Source organism: Pieris napi, chromosome 5 (assembly GCF_905475465.1).
Source record: "Pieris napi chromosome 5, ilPieNapi1.2, whole genome shotgun sequence".
NCBI classification, from domain to species: Eukaryota; Metazoa; Arthropoda; class Insecta; order Lepidoptera; family Pieridae; genus Pieris; species Pieris napi.
The window spans coordinates 6,144,750-6,170,187 of NC_062238.1; the positions used below are offsets into that span (position 1 = coordinate 6,144,750).

Below are 25,438 nucleotides of genomic sequence, written 5' to 3' on the forward strand. Positions count from 1 at the left end.
AAGTACTCATTGAGCCAAGTGACAACCTAAAGTTAAACTGACAAATAATTTAGCGGAACACTAAATTCTAGATCAGAAGGACTCATTAGGAGAATTAATGACAAATCATCGTTAGTACACAGTATTATTCCATTGTAATGCAGGAACGCATGTGTTTACACAAACTTAAGAAAACATACGAGAGCATTGTAATCTTTGAAAATCACTCAACAAGAGTATTTGTTTGATGTGAAACTTCAAAACTTTTTTACGGATGAAACAAAATAATAATAAATTTAGAGTCATGAAGATGTGCAGCGTTTTTGTCGATGAAAAAGGAGAGAGCGAATGAGAGGGAGTGAGAAGGGCGAATTACCTTATAGAAATTCTATTTTAAAATTAAAATTTCGTTAAGAGAATTTATGAAATATTAGTATTTTATATTTTATGCAAAATAATTTATTGAAATCTCAAAAGACGATTTTTAAATTTAAATGCCACGTGTTTTTATTATCGAAGTAATAAATTTAATTTTAATGACCATTAAATTCCTATTTAGCTCATATTTGCATTTCTAAATCGCTTTTACTCAGTGAATGTTGTTTTTTTTTTCAATTTCATTCAACCGGCTGAAAAGACCTTGAATTTGACAAACACGTAAATAATCAATTATTGCAGTTGAAAGCATCACAATTTTAGAATCTGGGGAAGTATAGAGGTCGTTGCAGGTCGAGAGAGCCGCAATGCAGGTGCGACCCAGATGCCAGGGCCGTATCACCAATTGTCCATCTAGAACTAGCAGGATTGGCAATGTTCCCAAGGTTCTAAATTATGGTCCATTCACCGTTGCCATTTTATTTGGCTAAAGGGTTGCTCTCCTATTATACGACGCAAGCAATACTAAGCATTATTTCTTAATATCCTTTTTTGGTCTAGAACCTAAATTTCTATATATAACACAAGAAAATTATACACCCGAGATCGTCGTACGTAGAAAAATGTAATGAAAATAGCGAGGAGATATGAGCTTATTTTGTGTTATCTAACTTAATAAGCTCAGTGCAAACCAACTAAAAGTTTTTCCGACTCGTTTTAATAGCAAAGCTGGCAAAGTTCCAGCGAGTGTTATCGACAAGTATACCAGTGTGCTTGAATACCAAATAGTCTTCAACATGAAATGTCTGAAGTTATATATATATATCGACAAGTAGGTGTGTCTTATGTACTGTGTATACAGGTTACTATATTGTCAAAGTATGATGTATAATGACGTAGAGCAAAATGGTTTTCATTCTGAAAAACATTCTCCTCTATGATTCTCCTGAAAAACTACTAGGCTAACATAGAACGATAGCAGTCATTGTTATCAGTACGATTATAACCGGCGAGGGGGGGGTAGGCGGCCTTCGTGACGTCGTGTCGCATCTGTGTTTGACTACATCACACTGATATCTTATCAGTAAACTAGGCAAAACGTCACAGTGCTATCTACATCACGATCATGCGATCCTTGTATAAATCGAGAAAATAGAGTGAAAATTCCCCTTTATTATGAGGATAATATTCCATTTAACGATTAATAAATCAATAATTATTTAACTCCTTCACATTGCATACTAATAATATATACTTGTACTACTGTATAATTATTTTAGAGCATAAAAATATATAGCAACGTTTTAAATAAAATAAAATATCACATACTTATTAACTTGAATTTCAGTCTACGATAATTTATATTACACTTCCTACCATTTTTACCATTCCTACCACGTCCATCAGGAAAGTGTGTTTCATATTGAAATCCAGAAGAATATTACAATTCATCACACTGCGGGCCTTTAATAAGTAGGACAGCATACATTATCGGAAAGGAAAGATGATAAGGAGAGGGCATTAACCAAACTATATTTAATGCATATAGTATGGTATCAATAGAATGATTGTACTGAATAATAATTAAAATAAATGAGTATCGGTTTCTACCATACGAAATGGTAATTAAAAAATCATAACTTTACATTAATTAGGTATGAACCTCATTAAAATTATATAACGCAATTAAGATATCAACGTCAGTAACCTATTAGCACTTCAAATGAATTCCCCTGTCTGGATGCTGAAGATCTTTTGTTAAATACCACATTAAACTATTTTAATCTTTTGTGGCGTCTCGAATTTTCATCATAAAGTATCAAAGTAAACAATGTGCTCGTAGTTAAACGATCTGAAGCCCAATTCTTGAGCTTATGCGTATTTAATCGTTTGAAGAATTTGAAGCATTTTCAATATAGTCCATACTATTTTACAACAATTCTTTCGCTTCTAAGAGGCATGTTAAATGCGGCTTTGATGCTTGATTTTTATTGTTATTTTAGTCATACTAATAATTAAATAATGTATAAAGTGGAGGTCGAGAGCTGTGTGTATTATTATTATTAAATACATAAAAGGATTTTTGACACAGCACGAAATCCTGTTAAGGATGCCAATAATCACCGACGATATCTCTACACATACTTAATTTTGGCATTCGTTCATAGTTCAGAGTCGAATATTTTTATTACATTAAGGGTCTGTTTCACAATGTACGGATAAGTTCTACATAAGTTCCAAATAAGCTGTTTATTACGTCTTATTGGTAGGATAAACACTACTGTTGCGTTTCACGACTGTCAGATAGCGCTATTCCATCATAAGTTATGAATCCGATGAAGTGTCAAATAGCACAATTTATCTTCCAAATAATTCATGTGTTGCATAGCTATTTGGTACTTTAACCATACATTGTTTAACAGACCCTAAAAATGTCTTTATACAAGTATCTGTGTGATGTGTAAACATGACATACAACAAACTCTCAGTTTATTTGTCCAGCTGGTGACGTTGCAACAGACACAACACGTGGCCAGGACGTAACATGTGAAGTGCGGCAGGACTGTTGCCATGCATTGTACTCTGCACATTTTTACACCATAATAAATTTTTATTTCTAACTGAAATTAATTATAACATATTTACATACAATGCAAATGAAGATTCCATTGTGTGTACACAATTTTAAGTGACTTGGGAAGAAAAATCTTCAAAATGACTAAACCATTTTAATTAGTAGCAGAGCCAACGATTGCAACGGTTATTAATTAACAACTAGTATCGGATAACTCTTAAAAAGGTCACGTATTGAATAATAAAATTGTTTACCTCATTAAACTAAATAAGTCATAGCTAATCATTATAATATGTTCGTTTAATAGTAAGCATGAAGTAGGTCAGAGGACAGAGGTATATTTAAAGATATGCTGATGAAATTAATAACAAAGTCATAGTTAAAAAAATATTTTAACACTTGTCACTAGACCATAATATTAGTATAGCGTATTGGATTGTCATTAAAACAAAGTCACGCATAGTGTTATTACAGCAATCTATTCTTTAATTAACTTTTTCAAAATTTAGCACATTTTTTACATATCGGAGTTATAAAAGCGCTAAGCTCTGAATCTTAGAATAATTGAAGAAAACAGTACGTATAAGGACATATGCCGATTACCGTTATCTTATCGTTAAATACTATTATAACGGAGCGAGCATTAAGGAAATCTTCAATTAACTGATAGAAGTCAATTTAATGGTTTAACGGACGGATGCGTCGCCTAGTTTTCAACACCGACTTGTTCAGAGATGTAGCTAAGAATAACAACTCCTTAACACATTACACTAAAGGTCAATTTCCTTTGAAAGTTTCCGAGATCCATCACAAAGGGATATGAGTGAACCTTAAGATAGGATCATAAAGGCTTATTTCTTATAACAAACTGTGTTTCATACGCTCTGTTTATTTTAGATCGTATTCAGATGCATTTAGATTCTATTTTCGTAAGAAACCGAAAATGTCATTAAATGTTTTCGGGTCAAACGCCCACGACGAAAGGTACTAAGTAGCAGCTCCTTAGCAGCAACCGGGCAGTTGACACATAATAGAGTCAAAACGATGAATCATACTTTCACAAATAGCAATAAGTTAAACATTTTCACAAGACAAGAAAAAGGTGATTTATCACTAACGTTTTCTCGTTCAATCTGATACTTATGCTGAGATATGAATATAATTTTTTTTTATTATTATTGGACAATTCACACCAATTGACCTAGTCTCATATTATTAAGCTGGTGGAGCTTGTGTTATGGGTACTAGGCAACGGATATACATACATATTATAGATAAATAGACATAAATACATATTTAAACACCCAAGACCTAAGCACAACACCAAATGCTCATCACATCGATGTTTGTATCAGCCGGGGATCGAACCCGGTGCCCATGGATTCGCAGTCCGGGTTGTAACCACTAGACCAATGAGCCGTCAAACTAAAAACTATAATTATAATTAAAAACTATAATTTGTCCTTTTCATGATATATATGTCACCGTAAAATTGTAAACACCGTTAGATTATAATCTATCTCGCGAGATTATAAACTGTCGAAAGATTGTGAACCTCAACGAACTGCTTACAATTATTATTATTATTATTATTCGGTAGTTATATGAAATTGTTGGAAAGTAAAATTAATCTGTAATTGACCAAAGAAGTTTGAATGATAACTAAGTTAGTGTAGTACAATCTACCGAATAATAATACGTTAAATTGTAAGCAGTAAGCTGAGGTTCACAATCTTTCGACAGTTTATAATCTCGCAAGATAGATTACAATCTAACGGTTTTTACAATTTTACGTTAACATATATATTAGTTTGAGCCTGGCGGGATCTCAGTAAAGAAAATTTGCTATTAACTATTTTACTCCTGAACGTATGCATACTTGTCCCGATTTTGCGTGGTAAAAGAAAAGTCCAAATGCCTTAATATCTACGAATCAAATGGCCAACATATTTGTCTGTCACTAAACAGAAGGAAATAACTGAATATTCACTTAACAAGTTGCATTAAAGCCGTAAAAGAAAACATGGCATAATGAAATCTGATAATAGTATATGGCAACTTTTTATGCAAAAAACCTATCAAAGCATACTTTAAAATCTGGCACACAACAGCATGACCTAGATTTGAGCCTTTGCATCGAATTAAGGCTACAGATTTCATTACTCGCTGTTTCCAGAGTAACTATTGAAAACTGGATAAAAAGTTAATTTGTATGCTATGTTTGAAATTGCCTAGACTTTGTATGTATAAAAAACTAATTATCTACGTACTCTGTTTACTGACACTCAGTTCTTGTAAGGGTGTTAAATATAAGATTAAAGAAGATTAGATACCGATGATTTTCGATTTTTTGCCCCGAGATGGTGCAGCTTTAGAGTGCAGTAACTGACCTGTCTTAGAAAAAATCACCAAGATTTGTCCAAGTTAAAGGCAATTCTTTTCGTATTTATTAAAAAAACATTAAAACATAAGATTGCTTGCTTATGTTTTAATGTTTTTTTAATAAATACGAAATACTTGCTTCTTCATACCGTTTAATATGCCCTTACAAATCTGCGGACAAAGATTCACCCTAGCTCTTCGATACGAGACCTTCCGCTACTTTCAACTTATATATATATTAATCTTTAAGTGTCGACTGATTTCCTTATCCGATTTTGAAATCTTCTAGTAAATTAGTAGTCTACTCAGTTACACACGTTCTAATATAAATGTGAGTAACTTGTTCGTAGTATTCATGCACTATATTTAAAATTATAATTTCAAGTTCACATCGTCTTATTATTTCCTACATCTTTATATTTTATACATTGGTTATACAAATCAAACTTTTTTTATTCTTGTTATATTTAAAACACAACCAAACTACTAAACAAACAGTTCATCGCCCGTCGACAAAATAAATAAATTGAAGCATGTTTGCTTTAACTTAACAACTGTGACGAATGAGCTTTGTTAATGAATAAATTATGAATCGAACTTCAGTTAAATTTATAGTTTTAATTCGATAGATTTAATTAGATATTTCGCGTAAATGTTTATATGATTTATGTTTGCTTTATTTTTAAATGATAATTAAACTTTTTTTACAATCATAGACCAAAAACTCTTTTGATTATGTACTGTTTAGAATGCTTCGTGATCAGTGAGTGACCCTGACACCTTTCGCCTACATCAATCAACCTTATGATACGTCATACATTAAATATTAATTTCATAACCTGCCAACCATTTATATAGTTAAGTAGGTAGCTGAGAAATATATAGCCAGGCCCCATCAGCGTTTAACTTCCACATGATATGAGTACATTACTGATTAAATCATACAATACTGTTAATCTACGACAGAGACACGACATTAATTCATTTGATAGGAGCTAAAAAGATCTTATTCCTTTTCAGGTGTAATTAAAATATAAACCAAAATGGCTCTGCAAACTAAGCTGTCGAATACAAAACAGTTACATTACCTACGGCTTTTATTGCAAGTTAAAAAAAGTTTAATCTTCAAGGCTTATTAATTCATTTCTTCACACCTAAAATTTATACATCTATAAGTTTAGTCTCATTAACTCTTATTTATTTGAATATAAACTTTCATCTTTTTTTAATGATTCAGCAATCATCATTAGAATACCTTAGATATGTTTTGAACAGATAAATGTACAAAAGTATGAGTAATGTATTTAATGGTAATTCCATTTTCATAATATAATCCCATAATCTGTTAGTAAATCCCGTTATCCTTCAAATAACAAACAGATTAGATAATTCTGGCGTGATAACCTTTCTATAAAACGTATATCATCCGCACGAAGGAGCGAAAACTTACGAAGCATATACACTATACAGTATGTATATTGTTGATAAATATTGCGACGTATGCTAGAATCCTTTTAATGAAACTTGGCATAATAATCTATAGGCACAATTGCAGTTATTTCGATTTTTTTATAGACAAGTAGGTGTCAGACACATTTTGAGGTTGAAACATGCCTGAAGCCAACAACGCCGGTCCGGGTTACATAAAAAACATTGTGATGTGTTTTACCATTAGACTAAAGTAAATAAACAGTGACGCTCTAATTTATCAAATTTTATCGAACCTCATATAAGATTAAAGAAACTTATATGAATCCTGAAAACATTATTTCTTTGACAATCATGTTCCAATAAATGTTGGCGCTTGATTGGAACCCGCAAGGAAAGCGGAAGCGTGACCGTCCTAAGCAAACCTGGCAACATACAGTTGCAGATGAGGCAAAGAAAACCGAAAAGATTTGGAGCGAGGTGAAATACGAGGCTCAAACCGAACGCGATGGAGGCTCACTGTGTACCCCCCATGTCCCATCTAGGGGTATAGAACATTAAGTCATGTTAAAGCAAAAGATTTCTACTTTCGTTACATTGCAATTGATTCCCATTTGCATATTAATTACACACTCGTGCGTAACAATTGAAACTAATTAAGCGACTAATTGAACTTTGTCTCTACTGATATAAACTTCGTATTCTAAGACTTCTTTTTTTGTAGATATTTTGAGAACTGCTAAACATGTTTCTGATACGAATGACATGTTATGACAATGCATAATACAGGTCAGAAGTATATATGAATAAGTCCTATAACTTAATAAGCCTTGCCTTATTTATAATTTATGTTATCTCATTGTACATGTACCTACCTACTATTTACGCAAAAAATTGTTAATAAATAAATATAATTTGCTCGAAGTTATCATTTAGTTACAACAACAGTGTTATCTCTTAAATTAGTATATATGAGGATCAAACTTAAAAGATGAAATGGTTCTTATCGCTTGAATATTGGTCATAAAAAACACCGTGTCGCGTGTTTATGATGGGACTACATTCAAAACTAAACAATTAAACGAAATAACATCGTTTCTCTATTACTTTACATTCCAAACCCCTTTTAGCTTGGTATAGCTACAACTTTAATTATTATAACCATAACTTTGGATTTAAAAAGACCTGACATAAGAAATAAACTGATACTTATACGCATATATTAATCAAAATTTGTGTAGATTTTTGATGTTAATACGTTTAATTATAGACAAAGCAACGAATGAGGTCACATTCAGTTAGTATTATCACTCAAATCATTTATCTGTGTGTATTTTTGTTCATACCCGGAAACATTGAACGTCCTTGCGTGTATACGATATTGTAAACATTTTGCATTCGTTAATCTTTGTTGCTGATAATACGGTACATATGAAATATTGAAATCTATAAAATACACTTTACTGTCTGTTTGATTGATATTTTATACGGTTGTAGAAAAAAAATAGTACATCATGGTCTAAGATCCCGCTATACAACGACCTTCACCGAGATGCTTATTTAATGAAACGTATTTTATATTTAATTTAATATGTCAATAAATATAATCCATATGGGTTGTCTAGCAAATTTCAGTCCAGAGTATGTTTAATTAATATCTTAAAAAAAATATTTTTTGAAACATTTCACCGGTATGATTATTAGATAAATTCTATACCAATCGAAAGTATGAAGCCCATAGAATATGCAAACTTTATGCTGCCCATTCTTTTCCGGTCACAACTATCGGGTTGCCAGGTATAAACAGGTAAATCTGTACTAGCATTTGCAACGGTCTGTTTATTGAATGAAATTTAAATGAAATTAAAGATTATTTTATTCTGAACACGGTGGTATAGGGTTGGCTGCGAAAAATCAGTCCAGAATTGCGGTTGTCGAATTTTAAAAAGTAAAATATTGCTCCAAGTGAATGTGTGCGACTGAGAGGTCCCAACCGACCATCCCATGCGATAGAAGAGGACACAGCATAGCAGCTGTTTAAAGTCCGCCCTCTTAAAGAAAGAGAGTGCGCATGCTATTTGGGCTTGGAAAAGAAAAGGATAGCGATGGACTCGTATATACTATGCATCATTTTGGAGTAGTTTATTATTTAAATAGAGAAATAGTTATTTAATTTTTTTTTATCAATTAATTATTTATTTCTATATTTTTTATGTGACACTAAAGTATATTTACATCTTTAGTAAAAAAGAAGGTTATAGTGATTCATATATAATACTAGCCTGATTAAAAATATTGATTGAAAAAATTAAAAAAATTACTACATGCAAATTATAAATCTATAAATATATGTGAAACTTGGGCCTGAGAACTGCGGATGGTTCTTAGATGAATATTTAAAACCAGTAGGATTCATTGGGGATCATACACCTTTAAAGATAGAAGACATTGTCGAAAAAAGTGAAACAGAGAGTGATGACGAAGAAGATTCAGAAGTTGAAGATCGTAGTTTTATGTCCGATGACTCGGATTCTGAATAATTTAAAAAAAAATTGTAGTTATAATTTTTTACAATAAATAGAAGTAATTTTTTTATTGTTGTTTTTTTATTTTGTCTTCTTATAATAAAAATAAAATTTGCAAGATTACCCTGATTAAAAAAATTCACTTTTATGGGTTTTGAATTTTTTCCAATAGTTTCAATTGATTTCAATTTCTCTGTTTACATTTATAGATTTATAATTTGCATGTAGTAAATTTTTTAATTTTTTTCAATCAATATTTTTAATCAGGCTAGTATTATATATGAATCACTATAACCTTCTTTTTTACTAAAGATATATATGTTAACGTAAAATTGTAAATACCGTTAGATTGTAATCTATCTCGCGAGATTATAAACTGTCGAAAGATTGTGAACCTCAGCGTACTGCTTACAATTTAACGTATTATTATTCGGTAGATTGTAATCTATCGAAGTGAAGCCGTCAAATTGTGAAACGGTACGCACCTCGAGCGCCTCTAACGGTGTTTACAATTTTACGGTGACATATATATACTTTAGTGTCACAAAAAATATACACATAAATAATTAATTTATTAAAAAAAAATTAAATAACTATTTCTCTATTTAAATAATAAACTACTCCAAAATGATGCATAGTATATACGAGTCCATCGCTATCCTTTTCTTTTCCAAGCCCAAATAGCATGCGCACTCTCTTTCTTTAAGTGGGCGGACTTTAAACAGCTGCTATGCTGTGTCCTCTTCTATCGCATGGGATGGTCGGTTGGGACCTCTCAGTTGCACACATTCACTTGGAGCAATATTTTACTTTTTAAAATTCGACAACCGCAATTCTGGACTGATTTTTCGCAGCCAACCCTATACCACCGTGTTCAGAATAAAATAATCTTTAATTTCATTTAAATTTCATTCAATAAACAGACCATTGCAAATGCTAGTACAGATTTACCTGTTTATACCTGGCAACCCGATAGTTGTGACCGGAAAAGAATGGGCAGCATAAAGTTTGCATATTCTATGGGCTTCATACTTTCGATTGGTATAGAATTTATCTAATAATCATACCGGTGAAATGTTTCAAAAAATATTTTTTTTAAGATATTAATTAAACATACTCTGGACTGAAATTTGCTAGACAACCCATATGGATTATATTTATTGACATATTAAATTAAATATAAAATACGTTTCATTAAATAAGCATCTCGGTGAAGGTCGTTGTATAGCGGGATCTTATACTATCACTGGCGCTACAAACTTTTTAGGTCCGAGTCGCTCATTTCTGTATATATGTTTCATGATATTTTGTCAATCTAATAAGCAAGTAGGTAATCAGCCTCCTGTGCCTAGTGTGTTATATGTTATAGTAACCAGAAAAGAAACGTCGAAAAAAATACCTAGTACAAACACAAAAAATACATATGGTGCTTAAAGAAATAAGAGAGACTGAAATATAAATAATGCAAAGAGATCTCTTATTCATGATTTAAGTAATTTTCTTAATAGCTGTATATAAATTAGCAATTACTAATCAGTAACTAATCACCATAATAGTTAATAACAAATAAAAGAATATTGCTAATGCAGCAAAGCTTTCTAGGTCATTAACATACAGTAATAATTTAAAACATTTGTTATTATATTAACATCAAAAATTATGTAAGATAAATATATTGCCCTATTTCCAAGTTACTTTCATTAAGCCGGATAACAATTGCTCCATTGTGCTGTCACCGTTCTCATTACGATATTATATTTTACTTTGACCACGAGTGAGCATATTATTTATTAAATAAGACTTTATTTTTGCTTTATCTTGTCATAAGCTGTACTAATTAATTCCTCATAACAATAGTAATCTGTGAATAAAAAGTCAATAGAAAAAAGGGTACGTGTACTTATGTACGCGCGTAAGAAGTTATACTTCTTTGGCAATATTAAAAATAGTTTTTGATTGCATGCAAATAATTAATTACAATTAAATAATCAAAGACTGGAAAAGGAGTCATTAAAGTCAATAAAGTTCAGTTTACATTATTATTATTACATTCTCTTACATTAAGTGTAACATAAATTCTATTATTATACGAATGTTGTTTTTAAATTATGTCTAATGCCGTAGCATCTTCCGTGGGCAACTTCATTCTGTTAATTTTGTGTCACGGTGCGCGCGCAATCGTAAAATTTCACTCTCATAAATTTTTCATAACGCGCCTAAAGTATAACTTCAAAAAGCCAACATTTTTATTTGGATATTGAAATTTAACGTGGCAGGCGATTGATGTAGGCTTAAGTAAAATCAAATGAAAATTCAAAGACAATTACGTAATGACCATAATTATACCACTTACGTGTCAACGCACCCTACGTACGTGACGTATAACGATTGAATAGTATCATGCCTATGTCGAAACCGAGTTAGCCGACAATAAACGCGGCCTAAATTAACAATTGAGACTACCATTACCGCTTCAATGAACACTTGCAACATCTAAACGATTAGAGATAAATTTATAAAACACACTTTGGCCGGCATTATTTACATACTATTGAACTAACTTGGAAGTTTTGGTGGTGAATACACAGTGTGTAGCTCGCTAAGACTAAAGGACGAGAAGACATCGTAGGATGTCTATTTCCTTCTTATTTCCTGTTGCTTCAATAAGGATAAATTGAATTATTTTGCCGTCCTAATTCACTCTAAGACTTGTCGCCTTTGAATACATTACGACACTGTTTGATTTATTGGTGCCTAGGGGCCTGAACTAATACAAATACCATAAACATACAAAAATCAAAATATATTTAAAATACATAATTATGAACAAAACATACGAGTTCAAACGCATAAAAAAAGTGAGTCTTACCTAATATTATTAAACTATTAGAAGCTTTAGTGGTCTGTATATGATTCACCAGTCATACGTAATAATATACGTAAGTTAATATCATATACGTTTGTCGTAGAACACGTCTCCGTTTACTGTTATTGAAAACGGTAAATGTTTCAATTTACTAACTCGGCGCGAAACAATACTGAGAAATGTAACAAAGAATCATTGATTCACGAGAAAAATCAACTTGTTTGAGAAACATAACTTAAGATATAAAATTACGTAGTTTGCTTAATTTTCTACAAAGTAAATAAAGGTTCAATTACCTAAATTACGAATTTTTAACACCGACAACCAAAGCTGCGTGCGCTAACTCGCTTTAAAAGTGAAGTAAAAAGAGTGTTTCATTTACTCTAATAGGTCTGGCCCTGAATCCCGGATTTACATTTAACAATTTTTAAACTGGAGAACAAAAGAGCTTTTTTCCATTTCAAATAACTACGGCGAGGTCAAGATCAAAGCTTGGAATAACGAAGCAATCTTTTATTGTAGATTTGTAATGTTGATAAGATTTAATTTATTGTAAAAATAGGTAATATACAAAGTTCAGAAATACCAGTAACATGCGGCGTCCCACAGGGATCTATATAAGGTCCATTGTTATTTTTAATATTATATTAACAACATTCACGAACTCGGTTTACACGGCCGAATCACTTCTTTACGCTGATGACACCTGCTTATTTTACTTTGGTTCAAATATCCAGACTATGGTTGCTCAAGCTCAATCAGACCTAAATGTTCTATCTTCTTGGTTTCAACAAAATCTTCTAACAATTAATATTTCAAAAACATCTTATGTAATATTCAAGGCAACAAATAAACTCATTCCTATCTTTCAACCGCTTAAAGTTCAAGACGTTGAAATCAATAACAAAAAATGGGAGAAATATCTGGGTCTTAGAATGGATACAAATTTAAAATGGAACTTTCATATATCACACATAATTACCAAACGAAAATCACTTATAGGCAGATTTTGGTCAATATCTAAATGCATTCCGCAATCTGTACGTCATTTGATCTATAATTGTTTAGTCAAGCCACATTTCATATACCTAATTGAAATATGGGGTACAGCATGCAAAAACAAAATTTCTAAAATACAAACACTACAAAATAAATTAATAAAAGCACTATTCAGATAAAATTTTTTAACACCTACTAATAAAATCTACCAAGAAACTAAAATTATGACGATTAAACAACTATATGTTTATAGCACCTGTATCCTTATTAAAAAAAATTTAAATAACTCTCTACATAGTAACTTATCATTTAATAAAATCAAATACACCACTACACGCAATACTCGTCGAGCGAGTTTGCTTATCTTGCCAAAGCCGCGCACAAATTTTTTAAAGAGATCTATTAGGTATGAGGGTGTGCAATTGTTTAATCGGTTGCCGTCTAAGGTTCGTAACATTAGCGTGATTGATCAGTTCAAAAGGGCATTAAAGATACACATCAGAATGGGACCATTAGACTAAAATTGGGCTAGCTGATGGCGACGTGTATCTCGTTCGTATATACTTAATATTAAATTTCTCATGTAAATAAAAAATAATTTTTGTAATGAGAAATAAAGTTCTTTAAACATAAACATAATTTATTGATTCGCTGTAAATATCTTATAATTCACGGCTAAGCTTTCTCTACATAAAGGTTATAAAAATAAACCAACGTGGGTAACAGTTGTTAATAGAATCTGCATATGCCAGAGGTGAGATAAATGTCAAGCGTTAAAAACTTTTTGATGCATTATATGTAATAAATTAAATTATTAAGAAATCCATATTATTAAGGATACATGTACATAAATTCAATTTCAAAAATTGAAATATGCATATCTCGACCTTATATGAAATACAAGAGACAATAGAAAAACTGGGACAATTTCTGTTCATTTCTGATTTTAATATGCACGGCTTTGTTGCATATTTGGGGCATTGCTTTTGTAGTAAAAGCATTCATTTGGAAGTTTTATAACAAGCTGCTCTGGATCGTAGCGGGGTAATTAACACAAATAAAAAAAAAACTATTAAAAAAAAAAACACGCGCATACCGAAGTTATTCATTTACAGACTGCAGCATGTTTGTCCACAGACTTTATTGTTAAAAGCCAATATAAAAAATAATTAAGAGAGTAATTTTGAATAATATCGTTAGAGCTAGAGAGAAAAGTAAGCGGAATATGGTTGCAATTGCCCTGCTGTTAGCATGCAAGGCGTTACTCGCAAGGTCGACGGCCGCGACCGCTAAGGCCTACGGATGCGCGAACGCACTGTGGTTGCGACCACGCAACGATATCACATAATTATATTTCTAATAATAATAGGAATGATTTGTTGTTTACTACTAAGTCGGACAACAATCCTACAATTTCAGGAAGAGTCAACTAAGTTATCAAACTTCAGCAACGAACAAAATTCTGAAAATCCAGACATTAAAATGGTGAAAAAATTAAGACAATTTATTTGTTTTGTACTTTGTAAGTGCCTGTTCTTTCATACATTATGATAACCAATACTGACATTAGAAATAAACAATTATTTAATAGTAGCACATATCAGTGACCATTCAATAACCTATTCCTGGATGTAATGATGTATAGTTCAATGTGATGAATATCTTAATATTATTTTGTACTCAAGATTAACTAACATAAGAGTATAAAATGATTTACAATAGATAAGAGTCATAAAATGCATAGTAGATATGAGATAATGGGGGATCAAATTTCCTATTTTTACAAAGCTAATCATTGTTTAATTTTTATTGAGTAGTGAACTATTATAACAAGAAATAAAAACAGTTGTAGACTATATATTTATATATACATATATTAATATACAACTTTTGATATGTATTGTGTAAAATAGATTTTAATTTTTTTAACCTTTCTTTGTTCTCTTTTCTTGATTTAGTAGTATATATATTTCTTTCAGTCCTACTTAAAATATTATAAATATATGTATTTTATTCATTGTAGTAGTTTTATACTCATTATGTGAGATGAGTGTATCACAAAGGGATGTTCAGATTTTTGTTTGTGCGTAAAACTCATAATAGATTGTCATAATAGAATGGAATTATACCTTCTGGATATGCTTGTTTATTCGCGATGATGTCTATAATGGTGTGGCTTGAATTATAAAGATGTCCCATAGCGCGCATGTCGAATTCCACCCTGGCTCCATAGGTGACGTTGATGACGGGCGTTGAGTAGTTAACCACGGACGACTCCAGAACCCGGGACAAGCCATCTCGAAGATTATCAGTAATATTTGTCACCCAGGACTGCCCTACAGTAGACCCCACCAACGCACAAAAAACTATAACACGCCACATTTTTAACCGGCGCAACCACTGCTTCAAAGCAACATTATCACTGCACTCTCCTTAATTCACGGGATAAACTATTTGTTTGCAAAACAAACAGACAAATATACCCGTACTATAAATAAAAACAGAGATCGGGTCGATACTCGATAAACACGTCTGAAAATGGTGTACGGAAACGAGTTTTAAATAGGCACTTAAGAGAAAAAGTGTTTAGTTTGTACCAAGCACGATTTATGTTAAGATTTACATATTTAACAATAAACCTATTTATAACAAAATTTAGACACAATAGATAAATTTACGCCCGACACGAACGGCGAGAAACTGCATCTGATTTATTTTGTCAGTTGCCAGTTGTGCCGGGACAAAGCACAGACTACAACTAAACATAGAATGAAAATACTTTTTCCTACAGAATATATATGGTTCACACAGATCTAGAACCACAGAATTCTATAGAGCGTTTTATTGTTTCGATATTAAACAAATTATAACGGTTACCGTGTTTTTTTTGCTACTTACAATGAATGCTTAATTAATATGCTATTTTGACACTGAGAATTTATTGTATTTAACATTGTTAATGTAGCAACTGATAATGTAGTAATATATCTTCTATATATATATAATGAAAATGGTCTTCGTTTGAGGCTCAATCACGCCTAAACCACTGATCGTATCGACATGAAACTAACACCATTCGATGCGAAATTTTTCCTATATGGTTTATGGCTATTTATTTTTCGAATTCTAACGTTCCTTCATTTTTTTATTGCTGTTTTACTTTTATGAAAATTTATCCATACGGACTTCACCGCGGAAACATTCGGGGAGGCTTCCTAGAACCTCTAAACGTCAACATCTGTTAAAAACTCGATTTTCGAAATATTTCAATTTTCTTAGCGGGAAGTTAAAAAGAAGAATAATAAAAATATGAAAAAAAAATAAAATAATGAAACATAAAATTTATTTTAATTCGTCCAGCAAAGCGGGCGCGAAACGGCTAGTCTTTATATATATAATTCTTCTGTGTGTATGTCACTGAACTTCTCTCAAACGACTGGACCGATTTTGATGAAATTTTTTGTGTGTGTTCAAGGGGATCTGGGAATGGTTTAGATTCACAAATCAGCCCGCCAGATGGCACTGCAGTCGGTACTTTCATACTTTGCTTTACTAATTGCTTGAAATATCATGCAGGACAACGTCTGTCGGGTCCACTAGTATAACTATTATACTCAGATTTTTTTATAATAATAAGTCCTACGACTAGAACTTAACTAGGCTTAAATGGGTAATACACGTTAAAGGAGAAGATAATTCTTATTATATTAATATTTATATATTTTTATTTAATGTATATTTATTATTTACAAATTTACAATAATATCTAATTTTTTACAATTGCATTTTGGATCAAGAGCAATAAATATAATAAACTTTTAGACTTAAAATTAACCTATAAATATGGTATGATTTCTATTTATAAAATAATCCTGCTAATAGCCAACATGGTAGTCTGTTTCGGTGGGTGTTACATCCTTTTATGAAAGGAAAAGTTTGGAAAGGTTTCCTTATCTATCATAAAGTTTACATACTTTTATCTACAGACAATGTGTCTAATATTTAATTTTTCACTTAAAATATTTTTTTTAGTTTATCAATATAGCCTATAGGAAATAATATATGTAACAATTGTTTGAATTATCTAGGACTTAAGTACATCCACTATATTACTAGACGACTCTTCTTTATACGATTTCTTCGCGCTTTAACGATTTCTTCAACAAGGCACTCGTTTCATTCTCAGCTTCCGGATCTCTGGTAGACACAGCATCTAATGCCTCCTGTACCCTTGTGACCTTTAATGTCCGTTTATCAATACCAGACACTGTTTCCAACCACTTAATCGAGTCTTTTGAGGCGTTATAGAATACCAATAGCTGGTCGTTTTCTTGAAACTTTTTTACTAACCGTGATAAAACCTGAGAATGAAAGAGACGGAAGATGTTTTAATGACGCAGAGACAATTATGGATAAATGATAACATTTATTGATAGTTTTATTTTTATATACATATGTCAATTATCTAGCGAGCAATTAAAATGTTCGTAAAGAAGAAATTATATTTACAATTTTATTGTAATTTCAAACAGCGGAATTTGTTAAAAGTTCAAGTAACTAATGTATGTTTAAAAATAATTAGTTAATTTTTATATAGAAATAATACCTCTGTAGCAGTATAGTCGCATAACGTGATGGCCGAGCACTCAATAAGTACGGGACATCGCGCGGTCGCACTATTTATTACTAACGCTGCAAAACGTTCGGCGTTTGCGTACACTAGTGCACGACGTACGGACACACGAATAACGTCTGTGGTGTTTGTCTGTAATGGAAAAACATAAACAAAAGTCCGACATTTTGTTTTAATAATAACATTCTAGCTGTTATATTTATTTACATTAGCTGAAAGGAATTAGATTAGAAGTAGAAATGTCGTTGCATTCTAAGTAATAGGTCCATATTGTAATTCGAATCTCGTCACAAACTCGTCTTAAGAGCTGTCATACAGTAGACTTACAGTACTTAATAGTAGATTTAAGTTTCATTGATTATCTAGAATACGGGCCTAAGACCATCATCTAGATTGGCATATCCAAACCTGATTGATCAGATTTATAAATAGTTGAAATGACAAGCGCTAACGCGCGTTGCGAGAGCTCGTCAGTCTTTCGATAGTGCTTAGAAAATGGACGTGGAAGAAGCTATTATTTTGTGATATATATCTTGAGATTCACTTCATTTTGAACTGAATACGAAAACAAATCACAAAAAATATCGAAACAGTCAACGGACGTTACATACCTATCAAAGCGCGCGTTCGCCTGCGTCTAGAGACTTTTTCTCTGAGCGCCGCGTCAACGCTCGCAGACGTGCGTTAATGCGCGATCATGTGATCGGTTGTACGTAAATACCACGATGTCTAGTCGCCTAGTCTACGCTAGTAGATAGTTTAAATTTTGCCATCTGAACATGGACTAATTGTTTTATAATTTAAAATTATTTATATTCAATTTTTCTCACACATAAGCCAAAGAATAGTTTTATAAATTTGCGCGAGTGTCATCTAGCTTTTGCTAGGACAAACCATAGTACCTTAATTTGTGTAATATCAACAGGCGTTTGAAGCACATCGCGTATGAGAAATGCCAGTCCAGTAAGGGCACCAACAAGTATTGACAATTCAAGGTTTTTCCAAATACCCGCTCCGAAAGTGAGTGTGTAAAGAACTAATTCACGTTTGCTGCTGTTCCATAGTTTACCTATAATGTTAATGTCAACCTGGAACACACCAACAAGCATTGCTTTTTACATGCCGAATAATTGATTTTCATAACTTTTTACTGCATAAACATCAAATCAAAATCATTTATTCATTTAGGTAACACAATGTACATGCATATTAAATGCTTATAATTTTACATTTACTGCCAGTTCTCAAGTCAAGGGCGTAGAACGGAACAGAATAACTGGCAATAAACTCTCCGCCACTCTTTTTATAGCTGACTTAAGTCATTGAGATATCGTTAGTAAACTTTATCATATATATAATATTATTCACCACTACATAGATAGAGAGTGATCTTGTGGTTAACATAGTTTAAAAAAAAATGGTTTTAAATTTTAATATATTTTTGTAGGTAAGTAAGGCTCGTATATTGGTAAGAATTTTTAGTGTTTTAGGTTTTTGCTATTAATCACAATCATCACACATATATCACAATCTTAGCCAGTTCCGTGCACAATGTTTGTAATGTAATGAACCAGCTGCTGCAACTAAAGTATTTCCGAACCAATCCGACTAAGGACTTTCAAGAAAAGAGCGTACCAATTCTTAAAAGACCGGCAACGCACTTGCGCGCCTTCTGGCAATGTGAGTCCATGGGCGGCAGTAACACTTAACATCAGATGAGCCTCCTGCCCGTTTGTTACACAAAAAAAAATACAGGTCTATTTAACATAGTCAATATTATAATTTATATATAGCACAGCCATGAATTCGAAGTCTTCCCAGACGAAATTACTAGGAGGATTGTTTTTAGATACCAACCATAAAAACGACAGCACAGATAAGAACAGATGATAAACAGGCTTTCGGTATGAAGAAGAAGTACTGTGTAAGGAAGTTTAGAGCCAGCAACGTGATGATACCTAGAAGGGAATGAGATAATGAGAATGTAATTCTATAATCCGTATATAGTAGGGCTACTAGTATTAAGCTAAGAGATCTGCAGCGTTTTTTTATTGAAGTGAGCGTGAGGGGATATTTACCCTCTCACATATCATTCATCTATTTTTTCTGACCTCTACTACAGGGGTATATATGAAACTTCTCAATATAGTTGCCTTGACAGGCATATTGTTCATAGCAAGTGGTGCTACAAGCTTTTAAAGATCTGGGTCTTTTTTCTAATATGCAAGTAGATGATCATGATGATGTGCCTGACATATGCAGTCGACTTTTTGGGTTTAAGGTTTTGCGGGAGATAATTCCTCCATTAGTGCTTGCTCACGTTGGAAAGCGCGGGCGCGGCGGCGGGTGCGGGCGCGGGCGCGGAGAAGTACTTAGACCGCACGTGCGTTTCGTATGTGAACACTTGGATATTACGCCATATGTTTGATATTTCGTGACCGCGCCAGCGAGTCAACCTGAACAAGCACTTAGAGTTAGTGTTAAATGCGCATTTTGCCAGAAAGTTAATTGGTGCACAGCCAGGGATCGAACTTAGGATCTTAGGTAAGAGAGTCTCAATCTGAAGCCCTTCAATAGAGCATATTGCTGATAAAATAAGGTATCTAAATTTGTATACAAACCTGAATATAATCCCGCTGCAGGAGTCCTCACACCTGAGGAATGAGAAACAGCGGAACGAGTGAAGGCTCCACACGAAGGCATCGCGTGAACCAACGAACCCGCTACGTTACAAAGTCCTAATGTTACCATTTCCTGTGTTGCGTCTACTCTACCTCCAGGAGCTGAAAATATATTTAATTCCTTTTTGTCGCTAAAGTTCTTTTAAACCTCATCAATTATATGAAATCTTATGCATTGAGTGGGTTGTTATTATCTAAAAAATACAGCTTGTCACCCGATTATAAAACATTTATTTATTTTACAAAGGTTGAATTCGGTCGGGATAGTATCCGATTGTGTTTTTGTAGGGATAGCCATTCGAATATAGAGCAGAGTTCAAATCTTTGTTTTTAATTTATTTTATTATTATTTATTACTTAAGATGTCATGTGGAACATGGTGTAATGGTTGCAGCTCCTTACAAACATTGAGTAAAACAAGAGAGTTTATTGCCAGTTCTTCTCTTCCGTACTACTCCCTTGATTTGAGAACTGGCAGTAAATGTAAAATTTGAAGCATTTCATATATATTTATTTTTTGACGTTCATAAGTGTACCAACATTTTTTAAATGATTTTTGAATTTTGAATCGGTCTGGAGGACTGATTATTATTTAAAGGAGACTTCCAAAACTTCTTCTTTAGACATTTCTAAAACAAATTTTAAGTCCACGAGATATTAAAGTTAGGTTACCTTAAGACTTAATACTTACAAAATGCTTTAGCAATAGCGATGTTTGCCAAGACCATAACAACAGGTGTTACTATCACAGCGGATCCTAAGTAGTCCATCATGCCCATGAAACCAACGGTTTGGTTTCCGATCACCGTGCTGAATGGTGGAAGACTTAATTGCGGCAGACCTGGCTCCACTCGACCTAGAACATTTCACATTCAGAGTGCTTAGATTTAGGTTTACATTTTTAAGTGGTAGGTTTCGTTCAAGAGACTTCAATATTAATATTTTTTTAAGGCAGCAAATGAATCCGGTTTTCTCTTCATACCATTTATTACCGGGGTTACGGAGGTGTTGAATGTGTTGAATGTGTTTAGTATTATAATATTGTTTCATTGTAATTTTTTTTAGATCAGGGGAAAAACGGTAAGCGTTCAAGTATTACGTAACGCAATTTTTGGAGATTATTGACCCCCCTACTCCCCCATGTAACTCGCCGTAACGTTTTTCAGTACCCAAGTACAGTACTATACCCAAGTATAGTAAAACGTTTCGTGACCACCTAGTGACTCTTCAGTTACTATTATGTGGTTTAAGTCGAAAATAATATTAACAATAACGTGTAATTCAATCCCCGCCCCGCATCGTAACGTTTTACAAAATGACCTCCCAAAATTCGTTACGTAATACTTGAACGCTCCCTACCTGATTCTCTCACCTGATTTATTAACACTTCGTTGCCATTATACAGAAATATAGTACAATTAAAATAATTAATTAAAAAGTTGAGAAACTGGCGGCCTTATCGCTTTCGAGCGATCTCTTCCAGGCAACCACTGTGAGAATGAAAAATTAGATAAGATGAGCGCTGATGTTAAGTGATACCGTCGCACATAGACACCCTCAATGCCAGAGGGCTCACGAGTGCGTTACCGACCTTTTAAGAATTCGAATAGGGAAACGAAACGGGATTAGTTCAGCGGGTAGCTGGTTCCACATCATGATGGTGTGATGATTTCGTATTCTGCCTCGACATCCGATAACGAAATTGTAATAAATTGTTTAATATGACAAAGCAAGAATAATCAAAAAAGCAAAATCATCATATGTTAGTGTATATAGGAATATTAAATCGAACAAGATTTTTTTATTCATTTCCACCTACACATTCGAACAACCCGATTCACAGCGACATTTTTTCCTACTAAACAGATACATATAATGAATTTACCAATATCTAAAGCACATTTTGTCACATCATTACTCTATTTGAGGATTATGTGACGTCACTATTACGATAAAAGTTTTACCCGATAGTTTGAAAAGCGGTTTTTCAGCGTTGAAGGTACAGAAAGCGACCGTAGAAGCTATGCAGACCACGAGAGCATTGCGCGCAATTGATATCAGCCATAACGCTTTCTTAAGTTTATACCTCTTATGGTTGACTTTGATATCTTTGAATTTCTGAAACGAAAAAATATTATGTTGTATTAAATTCAGTGCTAAATAATAATAATAATAAATAGTTTATTTGCAAAGAAAGTGGTACTAAGTTATAAAAAAAATGCAAAATCAGGCATATTAAAATAGACATGTACTCATAGTACTAGTAATATTTTATCGATTATTTCACAATTTTTGCAGTGCTCATGATGCGGTTAAGATACGATACTTTTGGAATATGAAATAAATAAATAAAACTTAAAATATATTTAGATATTTGAAAGTAAATTTATTTAAAATCAGATTCAGTAGTTCATTGAATTTATAATTATTAAATTCGATGACAATAACTCTAACTAATCCTTTATATATAAAACGAAAAAAGCACATATATATTATATCTAAACGTAACATTTCTTTAGAATATTTGACTGTGAATCGAAATCATACCCTCAATAAAAGTAGAACTGTGCAGCACGCAGCACTCAAAGCGCAGTCGTTAAATCGAATTTGTCCCCAGTTTTGCGATATAAGAGAAACGTTTTCCATCACGGTTTCCGCAATAAAACTAAGTCCTAGTAAGCCCTTCACCTGCGATGCTATGATGGTAACAGCCGTCGCTGATGTGAAACCACTGGTAACGGACGGCGATATTAAATCCACCAAGAAACCTGGAATTCGGAATATGGCCATTGATTTAATTGGTAGGTACTGATTACTGAATTACAAAATTATTTACAAGTTTAATAGAAGTCTACTATATAAAAATAAGTCGGGTTTTCCTTCCTGACGCTATAACTCCAGAACGCACGAACCGATTTCCACGGTTCTGCATTCGTTGGAAAGGTCTCGGGCTTCGAGAGGTTTATAGCAAAGAAAGTTCAGGAAAAATTTCAACAGAAAAGCGGGATCACCAAACGAAATGTTACATAAAACGAAGCCATCTGGTGGCGAAACGGAGTTCGCCGAGTTTGCTAGTATTTTATAAATTATCTTTCAAATATATTGGAATTTTGACGTTTTTGTCAGATAAAAAACTGCAAATTAATTTATTCATGTGAACACAATAACAGTTGTACATTTTTTATATATCCTCTTGTTGTACACGTACCAAGGTCAAGTAGAAAAGCAAGTAAATTTCTTGGTTTATGTGGTTGTATAAGTTATATTTGTATTAAATTAATTTTGTTAATATATCACAACTTTTTATTTGAATTAAGGAGCGAAAATTTCATACGGTTTTCATGCAGGTTCGAATAACTTAATCAAAAGTTTTAAAACGTATTTCGCTGTTTCCTTAAATCGTCAGCTAGATATGGGCATATTTTTTAAGACCCTGGCCGCGGCCGTTTATAAGAACGCCATAAACTCAAAAACTACTATACGGATTTTTGTGTCGTTTATCACTAGATAATTTAGATAGTATAGTTTCTAAGAAAGTATATAATATATATATATATATTGTTGAAGAGATCGCAAAATATTTTGTCCCAATACACGAATACCACTCGAATAATACCTAGGTATTTGAATAAGCAACAGTATAACCGTTTAATGTTTTAGAATTTTTGTATGTATCTACTAATTATCTTTTGACTTGCAAACTGGTAGTAAATGTAAATTAACAAATTTAACATCCTTTCTGTTCACAATTGTACTTATTTACCTTATACCTATATGAAAAGTTATTTTGAGTTTATATTTAAGACATATTTTAACTTACCAAGTCGCAATAAGCCCATGACGAACACGACACATCCAGACAGAAAGGCCAATAGAACCACAAAGTCCACTGGCAAACCTCGGCAGGTCTGCAGCGTCATGAGAGCCATGAGACTTGTGGGGCCGATCGATACTTCCTTAACCGTACCCAGGAACATGTAGAGGATTGTACCTAGATTTAGATACCATATTAATTGCTAAATTATAATTCATTATTTCTGTAAATTCCCTCTGTAAATAGTGCGATTTGGATAACTTTAAATCTTTTTGATTTCGTTTTTCTAAATTTGTGAAACGATTCTAAATTTAAATGACAGCGAGCAGAAAATTATTTAAGGTTTATTGGGGATTAAAAATACTTCGCTATAAATTATCTTGCAACGAAAACATATTGCACACCCAAACATACCCATAAACCCCGAATACAGTCCATACTGGACCGGTAAATTAGCGAGCGAGGCATACGCTATACTCTGCGGTACTAGCGTCAATCCCAGGGTGATACCAGCAATGAGGTCCGCTACAGCTTTCGTCTGATCATACTTCGGGGCCCACTCCAAAATTGGTAATCGTCTCTTGCAAAACGCATACCACCCCCCCGAAGAACTCCTCTTCGGTAACGGAATGCCTTCTTCCATATCCACGTTCACGCGCTTGGCAATTATTAACAGCACTGACACTATCTATGAGAAAACCCGGCTTAAGCAAATGAGATAGTGGTTCCTTCGTGACCTTTACTACCTCATTATGAGTTTATATTTTAAACAAATGTCTTATTATACTAATTTGTTTAAGATAGAGAAGCAATTGTTTGAATCGCTGTATTTTCGCACTAGCTCATCATATTGTGATGAAAGCCGCTTAGATAAGAAAAAATAATATAAATTACATCGTATTGTTCTTTACCCGTAATGATTTATGATTATAAAAATTAATTTTGATTCTTTTGAATTTATGTATCATTTATTTAAATTTTAATTTAAAAATTTTAATTTATGTAAAATTTGTATATGTACATTGAAATATAATTTATGATTGGAATTTAAATTTAAGGATTATTCATAGTAATATTTTATTTTTTTACTGCATGCACATAATATTATGAAATAATTAATCATATGTTATACTTGTTTAATATATTATTCAATATGGAAATAAAGAGGCTATAATAATAAT

The 25,438-nt window shown here is 32.6% G+C and overlaps 2 protein-coding genes across 9 annotated transcripts in view; both read right to left on the bottom strand.

Annotated features, from left to right (window-relative positions):
• LOC125049586 (prominin-like protein) overlaps positions 1–15,852 on the bottom strand; it is a 67,249-nt gene extending 51,397 nt beyond the window's left edge. For 2 of the 7 annotated variants that reach the window (XM_047648969.1, XM_047648965.1), the window contains exon 1: positions 15,259–15,848. In XM_047648969.1, coding sequence (XP_047504925.1) covers positions 15,259–15,511 — 253 coding nt within the window. In that variant the 5' untranslated portion in view covers positions 15,512–15,848. Of the gene's footprint in view, positions 1–15,258 lie in introns of all 7 variants that reach the window. The other 5 variants (XM_047648968.1, XM_047648971.1, XM_047648966.1 and 2 more) reach the window with 4 other exon arrangements.
• Positions 15,853–16,919: 1,067 nt separating this feature from the next.
• LOC125049922 (sodium-independent sulfate anion transporter-like) lies at positions 16,920–25,064 on the bottom strand. 2 transcript variants are annotated; one of them, XM_047649450.1, is made up of 10 exons: positions 24,672–25,064; positions 24,264–24,434; positions 22,991–23,211; positions 22,408–22,561; positions 21,135–21,299; positions 20,384–20,545; positions 19,620–19,720; positions 18,665–18,850; positions 17,736–17,894; positions 16,920–17,490 (listed from the first exon to the last, which is right to left on the bottom strand). In XM_047649450.1, the coding sequence occupies exons 1-10, from the start codon at positions 24,898–24,900 to the stop codon at positions 17,257–17,259; spliced, it is 1,782 nt and encodes a 593-aa protein (XP_047505406.1). In that variant the 5' UTR covers positions 24,901–25,064; the 3' UTR covers positions 16,920–17,256. The 2 variants fall into 2 exon arrangements, with proteins under 2 accessions (XP_047505406.1, XP_047505407.1); XM_047649451.1 differs by having other exon boundaries at positions 23,132–23,211; positions 24,672–25,063.
• Positions 25,065–25,438: the final 374 nt, after the last annotated feature.